The following is a 10489-nucleotide window of genomic DNA, read 5'->3' as shown; positions in this document are numbered from 1 at the left end:
AATATATATATATATATGGGGGGTTTGGGGACCAGCCGGTGGTGTGGTGGTTGAAAGTAGCTTAACGTGGTTCATGTCCTGGTCCAGGTGGCTTGAAAATTGAGCTGGGTGTGTGTGCGTGTCCAAGATCCTGAGTGTTGAATGGAGAAGGAGGTAGGCAGTGTGGCCAGTCACCAGCTTGGGCGGCCACTTCTCTCTCCTCTCTATCTCTGGCAAGTACATGTGCCCTATGGTAAAAATCTAAAAGAAATTAAAAACAGGTTTCTCGGTGGGAGTATCAAGGGGAACAGTGTCAGATGTGCTTTTTTACAGGCTTTACCTTCATTATCTCGTTTCTTGTTTCTAATAGGAAATATTGTCAACAAAATACTGCTAACTTCCTTTCTGCCCCCTCTTCCCTGCCTCCCTACTCTGCCTCTCTGCTTCTCACCCTCACCTTCGGGTTCTCGGGAGGTTTATATAGGTTTGTATATGAGGGCATTTATTGGAGGGATCAACTCACATGATTACGGCAGCCAAGAAATCCCATGACTCTGGGGTGCTAGTGGCGGCCCAGCCAAGCCCAAAGGCGGCAGAGGCAGGAAGCCAAGGATGTAACTCTCAGTTCCAGACTAAAGCCCGAGAAAGACGGGGCAGGGAGGGGACTGGTTTGAGTCTAGGAGTCCAGAGGCAGGTGAACCTTGAAAGCTGGTCAAGGCAGCAGGAGTCGCCTGTCCTGGGCTCTCAGACCCGTTAGTCCGTGTTCGTCCCCCCACAATGAGGGCACTCTGTCCCGACCTAGTGTGCTCACTCTCGCGTTACTCTCCACGGGACTCTGCAGACACCAGAGCCATGCTCTAGCAGGTCTCCACGTGTTCTGCACTGCAGGCCAGTTGGCACCGAGTGCTAACTATCCCACCTGCCAATGTTCTGTGTTCTCTCTTCCTCACACCGAAGGAGACACGTGCTGTGATGGAGAAGGCACCGTGCGAGGCTGCTTTTGTCTCTCCCTCCTCTAGGGAGGAGAGTTATCCTCATAATCTATGTTACGTTTCCTGGACTTCCGCGTTTCTTTCCCTTTTCTCAGGTCCGGGATTCGAACCATGCCGTCGGCCACGTGGGGTCCAGAGCCTTAGCCACCGCACTACCTGCTGGTCCTTTCATGCTTTATATACAGAGCAGTGTGGGTTTATGAGAAACTCAAGAAAGACTCCGTTTTCTTAAATTTTGCCAGAGGGTGCATGTGGTTGCCAGTGAGATGGGGGGAGAGGGAAAAAGAGATGATCATGCCGCAGTCCCTCCATGTCTCCCTCCTGTTGAGTTTGGGCATATACGCACCTGCACCCACTGTGTTTCTTCATTCACTAGGCCTAGGACTCAACCGCGTGCTTGACCACATGGGATCCAACCTTCTTAGCCACCAGGACACAGAGCTGGCCTGAGACATTTTTAAATAGTAAATTAACAAAGTGACATCAAGTATACATTTGTCATCTGCCCTTCTTTTTTTTAAGGTTTTTGCCATAGGAGATGTACAGTTGCCAGAGAGAGAGAGACAGTGAGGGAAAGTGAAAAATTAACCCTTAGGGGATGACCATGGTGCAGCCCCTTCTCCATTCTCCTGGGATTTGAGGCACACATGCACACACACCTGGGTTGCCTTTCAAGCCGCCAGGTCCTGTACTTGAACCACGGTCAGCCATGTGGGAGTCCAGTGCCCTAACAGCTACTCCACCTGCTGGTCGCCATATCTGCCTTCTTTAAAATGGAAGAATTATTTTTCACAGGTTATTTTGAAATTGTCCTTCTCTAAATGAGTTATTACTGTTAAACACATTTTTTGTTCTTCGATTTTTGTTAAAGAGCAAGTGCAATCCCTGGAGAGAGACAGAGGGAGAGTGAGAAATCACCTCCCAGGGAGGAGGGCCCATCACAGTTCCTTCTCTTCTATTCTCCTCTGAGCATACACGCCCAGCATGTTTTCAAGCCTCCAGGTTCAGGACCCAGCGCCTTAACCCTATGTCATGGTCGGCCCGGTTATGCAGTCTTTTCAAATTTAAACATCTGTTGTCTGTAGTTATGGTAGAGCCCTCCAGCCCATTGGATCTTGTGTGCTTGTATGCTCAGTGTGCTTCAGGCTGCCTGGGCTGGGAAGGCAAACCTCAGTCCCCATGGTTTCTCTCTCTATTTATTTATTTAGACCAGAGAGGGACAGAGTGAGAGAGAGGAAAGTGAGAAAGCAAGCCGCCAGGTCCAGGACTCGAACTGTAGTTGGCCATATGGGAGTCCAGCACCCCTGACCACCGAACCACCTGCCAGCCCCAACCATGATTTCTTGAGCAGCTCATTACCACTGTGCCATGGAGCTGACCCGAAAATAGGAATTCTTTTGTTTTTACTTTTTTTGCTATGGGCGTGTGCACTGGCCAAAGAAAGAGATGAAGAAAGAAAATGAGAAACTGCCCGTTGGGGATGGCCACACCACAGTCATTTCTCCTCCATTCTCGTCTCAGGATTTGGGGCACACATGCACACACACCTGGCGTGTTTCTCAAGCTACTGAGTCTGGGACTCAAACCATAGAGTCAACTCTGTGGGATCCAGCACCTTAACCGCTATGCCATCTGTTTACCCATGGATAGAAAATTTTTTAATGTGTTTTTCAGTGCTATAGTCCAAACAGAACAATGCCTCACACTCAGTACATGTTTTTTGAATGAATGAAGATTATTGTGATTGTTTTTGAGCGACTCAAAGAGCTGTGCTGTTATTAGATGAAACTGAAGGCCATGCAGCCGGTAGGGGCCCGAGTGTGGCACACACAACCCGCATAGCTGTGGGAGAATTTCGGTAGCACTTCCCAATGCCGGCATTCGATTTCAGCCCAGTAATCCTAGCCTCAAGTGCTTCGGAATTGATTCATCTCCAGCTAAAGCGGAGGGAGTTGTCAGGAGGGAGACAGAGTCTCTAGGACTGCTCACTGAAGCCCGGCTTCCCCAGGGCAAGAGAGCCTTTGGAGGGTTGGAGGAGCATCGTGTGCCTTTATTATTTTTTTCTTTTCTTTCTGTTTTTGTTTTACGACACAGACTTACCCGAGCTCAGCAAAGCCTTGCTCCGCTAGCATTTCTGACGGAGGTTGTGTTCTGCCACTGGGTTCTGGAGGTGACCTCCAGCCACACAGCGGTAGGGCTGGAGGGCAGCAGTGCAGCTGCTAGAGAGCAGGGTCTCCCAGGACATGCCCCCTTCCAGGATGCCTGCCCTGGCCTCACCCCACCGGCTCCGGGGCTTCACTGCGTTCACCACGCTGTTCTGGGATTCGTCCCTGTGTCTGTGGCCCTGTGTGGCTGTGAGGTCCTTCTCAGCAGGGAGCTGAAGTCTCAACTGGTCATCCAGCTTCACCCGGAAACTCCAGGGCTGCCTGGGCATCTCTTTCATTCTGCCTTCTCTTTATTTCTTAAAAGACGTTTTTTGCTATTTGTTCACTAAGTCGACGTTTATCCACTGTGTATTATAGCATTCGTTGATTGAATGTGTGGAAAAGAATGAGGGCCAGCCGGCGGTGTGGAGGTTAGGGTGCTGGCTTCCTCGTGGCCGGCTGTGCATTTCAGGCCCTGGACCCAGTGGTTTGAGGGTCAAGCCAGGTCTGTGTACCTGTGTGCCCAGAATCCTGGGAGAATGGACAAGAAGGGATTGTGGTGTGGCCATGCCCGCGGCGGGTGGTTTCTCACTTTCTGTCTATTTCTCCCTGGCGAGCACACGTGCCCTATAACAAAACTTAAAAAAAAAAAAAAAAAAAAAAATTGAATACAAACCACAAAAAAAAAAAAAAAAAAAGAATTGAATTGAGCCCAGCCACAATAGTTCAGGAAGGAGGGTACTACTTCATAGTAGCCGAGCCCGCATGTGAGGCCCTGGTTCTGTTCCCAGCCCAGCATGAACCAGGCCAGTTATGGTGGTCTACACCTGTGGCCCTGGCTAACTGGGAGGTTGGGGTGGGAGCCATGATGTGGAGAGACCCTGTTAAAAACATCAAAAATAAAATAAAACCTTTCTTTTTTTTTAGAGGTTTTTGCTATAGGCCACATGCGCTCGCCAGACAGAGAGAGACAGAGAGACAGAAAGCGAGAAATCACCCCCTGGGGGATGGCCACGCCGCAATCCCTTCTCCTCCATTCTCCTCTCAGGATCTTGGGCACGCACGCACACGCACCTGGCGTGAGTTTAAGCCACCAAGTCCGGGACTTGAACCGTGGTCGACTACGTGGGAGTCCAGTGACATAGCCATTACGCTAACTGCTGGTCCCGAATAAAACCTACCTTTCACCTTTCTCGTTTTATCCCATATTCTCTCCCTTTCTTTAAAAAAGGAAGAAGCAAGGGCCAGCAGGTGGCATGCTGGTTAAGGTACTGGATTTCCACATGGCCGACCACAGTTCAAGTCCCAGACCCAGTGGTTTGAAAATCACACTGTGGGATGGGGTGGCAGCAGGTGGCATGGTGGTTAAGGGCACTGGACTCCCACATGGCCGACTGCAGTTGGAGTCTTGGACCTAGTGGCTGACTTTATCTTTCTCTCTCTCACTCTCTCTCTCTCTCTCTCTCTCATCAAATTGAAATAAAGTTTTTAAAAGGAAAATCACTGGGCACGGTGTGCATGCCTGCCCAAAATCCCAGGAGGAGAATGGATTGAGGCATGGGCATCCCCCCGGGGGGTGATTTCTCAGCTAGTGCACACACCGTTTGGCAAAAACCTTACACACACAAATTACATGACAGATGCTAAGTTCCCTAGCTTTGGAGCAGAGCAGTTTAATTCAAGACTGTTCTAAATTCTCTGTTAGCTTGAGTCTCATAGTCTCACAAGGTGAACACCCTTATTATCCTCATCTTCTAGATGAAAGCGTTAGGCAGAGAGTGGGCTCCGAGTGCCGCTCGGGTGCAGAGGACACCATGGGAACAACTTGTCTTATGCGCCTGTGTTCTAATGTTCTCACCAGGAGCTCCTGTAGCTATTAAACTGAACCCGAGAGTAAAACAGTCCTCTTTTCCATTTGTGAGAGGACACATGTGCTCATGGAGGGTAGGGGAATAAGAACGCACCCTCCATGGGGACAGTTATGCCACCATCCCGTCTCCGTTTCTCAGGGTTTGGGGCACGAACATACACGCACCTGGCGTGTTTTTCAAACCACCGGGTCTGGAACTTGAACTGTGCAGTCAGCCATATGGGGTCCAGCCGCCTTCACCACCACACCACCTACCGGGCCTAAGTTTTTATTAGTAAATCCAGTTTGTTTCTCACTTTCCCTTACCGTTAGCTCCTTTAGAATTAATCTGTTGAGAATCCAATATTCACTGTATTGGAGAGACAGGAAGAGGATGTTGGCTGTACCCCCAGGAGGAAATCATGAAGCTTTTTGTAGAAAAAGAGTTAGAAGAAGCCTGGTTATCACCCCAGATCCAATGTAGGGCCGCCCTTCCCATTGGTTATCACTGGCAGGGGCCAGAGGTCTGCATGTGGGTGACAGCAGCAGCCCCCACCTGCACCCCCAAAGACAAGATCAGAAGGACACAGAAAATAGAAAAGTGATTCTAAAGGCTGGGAAAGGAGAGGGGAGGATCAAGGGATGTCGAAACAAAACAAAATTACAGGTATAACAAGAGCTAGTGTGATCACGGTGGAGTGGAGTGAGCAGTTAGAAAGTTCCTGTACCTCAGAGTAACTGAAGAGACAGGTTTTCAGTGTTCTGTCACAGTAGTGATAAGTGGCCGAGGCGAGAAATACCCTACCTACCCAGATTTAGTCATTACACACTGTTCTCATTCTGAGAAATTGCACCCTGCAAGTATGTGCAGTTCCCACGTGATCATAAAGTAAAAAAAAGTATGTATCTTAGAGATTTGTTTTTGCTGTACGTGACGTGCACTCACCAGAGAGACAGAGAGAAGGAAAGTGAGAAATCACCAGTCAGGGGGATGGCCGCACCAAATCCCTTCTCTATTCTCCTTGGTGTTTTGGGCACGCACACACACGCCCAGGGTGAGGACTCCAACTGTGGTCAGCCATGTGGGAGTCCGGCGACATAGCCATTACGCTAACTGCTAGTTCCCTCAAATTCATTTTTTTAAAAGGGCTTTGTTGGAGGAAAGGGCTCCATAGGCTAGTGGTGTCATTTTATTTGGCCCCTGGTTAAATAAATGTAAGATCTACATTTAGATTTTCCAGATGTTCAGTATCTTGGCTGTTTTCAGCATGCTCCATTGTTGTTTTGTTGTGTTGTGTTGTGTTGTGTTGTGTTTTTTTACAGTTTGCCACAGTGTGCATGTACTCACCAGAAGGGTTAGTGAGAAATCACCCCCGGGGCAATAGCCATGCCACAGTCCCTTCTCCTCCATTCTCCTCTCTGGATTTTGAGTGTGCACACATACACACACTTGAGCCCTTAAAATTGCCAGGTCTGGGACTCGAACTGTACTGTTGGCCATGTGGGATCCAGTGCCTTAACAGTCATACCACCTGCCGGCCCAGCGGGCTCCATTTGTGATGGACAGACTAGAAGGGCTGAACAGGTGTGTGAGTCATAAAGCCGTTTAGGTGTTAGGCTGTTCTAGGATGCCCAGACACTGTATAGCCTTGATTGTGTTACCCCAGCGCCCCACGTGTGTCCCTAAGTAGGAACACAGAAACTCTGGGAATTGTTGGCTATGGCTGTTAGTCTCAGATTTGTGGTCAAGATGATGACGACACCAGTTAAGGTCCGTTACAGGGCAGCCAGGTGAAGAGCTTGCCGTGGTTCAGTGGGACGCACCCTAACAGTCTTCTCTCCCCACTTGCAGTTAAACGAACTAGTGGTAGGCGACACCAGCGGGAAGCTGTCTGTGTACAAGAATGACGACAGCCGGCCGTGGCTCACCTGTTCCTGCCAGGGAATGGTCAGTACTCACCCGGGACTGCAGGGGAAGAGGGCCCTGCGGTCCAGGCGCTGTGAGTCCCACACAGGAGCTCGGCAGGTGTCCTGTCTCCCAGGTCCCCAGCCCAGCCACTGTGTCAGGGAGGGCTGCTGCCAGGCAGAGCCCTCATCTGCCCCCGCCACGCACACATCCACGCACACATCCACGTACATGCACACGCACATACACGTACACACGTGCTCACACACCAAGCCGCACTGCTCTTTGTTGTGTGGAGTACCTCTCGGTACTCTGGAGGCTGCCCAGGGTGTCTGCTCTTATAAAGTGGAGTCAGTAACTTGGGTAAGTCAGGGAGTAGGAGATGATCTAGCTTTGTTAGATGTAGGGCTGGGCCTGGTTTTTTTTTTTTTTTTTTTTTTTTTTTTTTTGTTTTAGAGTGTGTGTGCTATAGAGTGTGTGCACCAGCCAGAAAGACAAAGAGAGACAGACAGAAAGCAAGAAATCACCCCCTGGGGGATGGCCACGCCACAATCCCTCCTCCTCCATTCTCTTCTCTGGATCTTGGGCACACATACACTGATGCCCGGCTTGTGTTTAAGCCACCGGGTCTGGGACTCGAACCATGATCGACTACATGGGAGTCCAGCGACATAGCCATTACACCAGCTGCTGGTCCGGGCTTGGCCTGGTTTTAGGCCCCAGCTGCCCTGCCTGCCTCAGGTCTTCCCGCTGCTGTGTGAGTAACGGCACTGACAGGATGAGCACTCCGTTCATACACGCATGCAACATGGCTCACGGGGCACACGTGCCAGCGCACGACGGCAGTGAAGACGTCTGCCCGGCTTCGCAGAGGCTGGGAGGTCCCGGGCTCCCTCGGCGTCTCCCTGAGCCCCCTCTCTCTCCTGCAGCTGACTTGCGTTGGGGTTGGAGATGTCTGTAACAAAGGAAAGGTAGGAGCCCCGGGGACCTTGCGACTCGGTGTGACTCCAGGGCTGCACCTCGATCCCTGCCTCCCAGTGGAGACTGGCGGAGCCGGGACCTCTGTGGTCTGTGCCAGGCTCACACCCAGACCCTCTCTGGCCCTGCCCTTCCCAGAACCTGGTGGTGGCCGTGAGCGCCGAGGGCTGGTTTCACCTGTTTGACCTGACACCCGCCAAGGTCCTGGATGCCTCGGGGCACCACGAGGCCCCGGCGGGAGAGGAGCAGCGCCCGGCCTTCAAGCAGCACGTCCCCGCCAACACCAAGGTCATGCTGATCAGCGACATCGGTGGGCATGGCCGCCGGCGGGCAGTGGGCACTGCAGCCCATCCCAGGGGCCGGGGCCGGGAGGGCTCGTGTCCTTCAGGTGTTGTTGTGATCCTGCGTGGTGGCCGAGCTCTGCTGCCGCTGTGATAAGCCGGTGGTGGGATTGCAGTCAAACAGGAAAGTGGCTGCCCTCGGGCCTTCCGGGGAGAGAGGGGAGAAACGGAAGGTATTTTATACGAGAGCTGGATGGCACATGAGAAGGTGACAGGGGCCGTGGAGGAGATGAACATGGAAGGGCTAGAGTGCGTCCAGTGGGGTTGTAAAGAAGCCGGCCCTGAGGAGGTGACACTTGGTGAAAAATGGAAGGTGGCCAGAGAGTGAGCCACAGGGCGAAGGGGGAAGGGGAGCAGTTCATGGAAAATGCTTATTATGAAAAACTTTGTATGGATTTCAAAAAAATGTTTGTACCTAAATAGCCCATACCTTAATTTCTCTTGTCGACAACCTCTTCATTTATTTTCTGCCAGAGGGCATGTGCACTTGCCAGAGAGAGACAGAGACACCGGAGCAGATGGGAGGAGGGTCACACCACAGTTCCTTCTCCATTCCTCCACCCCATCGGGATTGGGGGCACACGTGTGCACTCAGTGCATTTCTCAAGCCTCTGAGGCTAGAGTTTGCACCACAGTTAGGACGCGGCTCCTGTAACCCCTGGCCTAAGGGAGCAACCTAAGGGGCTGGCCCCGCACAGTCTTCCCGAAGTCCTAGCGCAGACCCAGGGCTGCTGTCTGGCCAGCAGCAGTTTTGCAGGTGGAGTAGGCAGAGAGGAGAGATGAAGACATGAGGGCCGGGCATCTGAGAGGAGGCACGTGGGTGGGAGTGACAGACCTGCAGGCCAGAGGGGCACGGAACGCTCTGAGCTCAGCAGGGGCAGGGCCAGCAGAGCAGCTGGCAGAGGGCCGGGGCCAGGCAGGTGCCTGTGGGACGGTGTGACCAGCTCGCGGTGGCTCCACGCCCACGTTGCTTTCTGTTCCACAGACGGAGATGGCTGCTATGAGCTGGTGGTCGGTTACACCGACCGTGTGGTGCGGGCCTTCCGCTGGGAGGATCTGGGTGAGGGCCCCGAGCACCTGGCAGGACAGCTGGTGTCCCTCAAGAAATGGATGCTAGAAGGTCAGGTGAGAGGCTGAGCTTGGGGACGCAGGAGCCCAGAGAGCAGGGGAGGGCCTTGGAGGAGGCTTCTGGGCCAGGGCCAGGGCCAGGGCAGAGGGAAGAATCTCACAGCAGGTCCTTGGGGGAAGCTGCTAGTGACAAGCAAGCGGGAAGGAGTGGCGGCAAGAATCCGTGTGGGGAGGGGTGGAGGGGCTACAGCAGGACTGGGCCTCAGCCGGGCTGGGCGCCGTGGGAAGCCGCTCTGGGTGGAGAGGAGCCTGGGGACCCCAGGACCCACCCTACCTCGCCCCTTGCCCTGGTGCAGGTGGACAGCCTCTCGGTGACCCCGGGGCCTCTGGGTGTTCCTGAGCTGATGGTGTCCCAGCCGGGCTGTGCTTATGCGGTCCTCCTGTGTACCTGGAGCAGGGACGCTGGGTCCCCGCCTGCCTCTGAGGGGGCCGCGGAGGGCAGTAGGTAAGGGGTCCAGGCCGGAGCACGTGCGGGGCTGTGGGGACATGATGGCCTCCAGGGGATGCCTGCAGGGGCGAGTCTTCTCCATCTAGGCCCACCCAGGCTCCCGTTACAGAAGGTTATCTTGAGACCCAGGGACTCGGGATGCGCCTTACAGCCCTGACGGGTTCCAAGCTCCCAGCCTCGCAGCCCCACGCCTCCCCTTTCCCTGGGGACCTTCCCACGAGGGTCAGCCTTGCAGGGCCAAGCCCCACCACCAGGCCTCTCCACCCGTGCCTCTGTTTGCACGTGGGCCAGGCAGGATCGAAGACGGGTTTCTAGCTGATTCAAAGGCTGGAGCAGGGACTGGGGGCCACAAAAGGCCTCGGTCTCCACTGCCCTCCTGCCCACAGGGAGAGCCCGGCCGCCCGCGATGTGGTGCTGCACCAGACGTCTGGCCGCATCCACAACAAGGACGTCTCCACCCACCTGGTCGGCAACATCAAACACGGTGGGGAGCGGCGGGGAGGGCGGCAGGGCCTCTGTGCCTGCTGCTGGCTGCCCCTCAGCCCGTAGGCTCCAGGCTCCCGCCCTTCACATTTCTCCTGTTCCCTCCATCCCTGTCAGGACACAGCCCTGAGGGTGGTGGCTCGGGCCTCTTTGCCCTGTGTACTCTGGATGGTGAGCGCTGGCGCCCATGGTGGGAGGTTGTGTGTCCATGGGTCTGCTTGGGCCCGCCCCCAACCACCTG

At 53.7% G+C, this 10489-nt stretch overlaps 1 protein-coding gene across 1 annotated transcript in view; it reads left to right on the top strand.

Moving 5' to 3' along the window:
- Nucleotides 1-10489, top strand: part of ITFG2 (integrin alpha FG-GAP repeat containing 2) — a gene marked incomplete in the record, with an annotated part of 15082 nt that overhangs the window by 983 nt on the left and 3610 nt on the right. Inside the window, 7 exon segments of the mRNA XM_027769683.1 lie at nt 6817-6912; nt 7800-7841; nt 7987-8158; nt 9175-9314; nt 9614-9762; nt 10152-10249; nt 10366-10419. Of these exon segments, the coding sequence (XP_027625484.1) occupies nt 6817-6912; nt 7800-7841; nt 7987-8158; nt 9175-9314; nt 9614-9762; nt 10152-10249; nt 10366-10419 (751 nt within the window).

This window comes from Tupaia chinensis, unplaced genomic scaffold (assembly GCF_000334495.1).
Source record: "Tupaia chinensis unplaced genomic scaffold, TupChi_1.0 Scaffold150288_1, whole genome shotgun sequence".
Lineage (NCBI taxonomy): Eukaryota > Metazoa > Chordata > Mammalia > Scandentia > Tupaiidae > Tupaia > Tupaia belangeri.
Note: the sequence above shows the minus strand (reverse complement) of the source record. Positions and strands in the feature narration are given on the sequence as shown.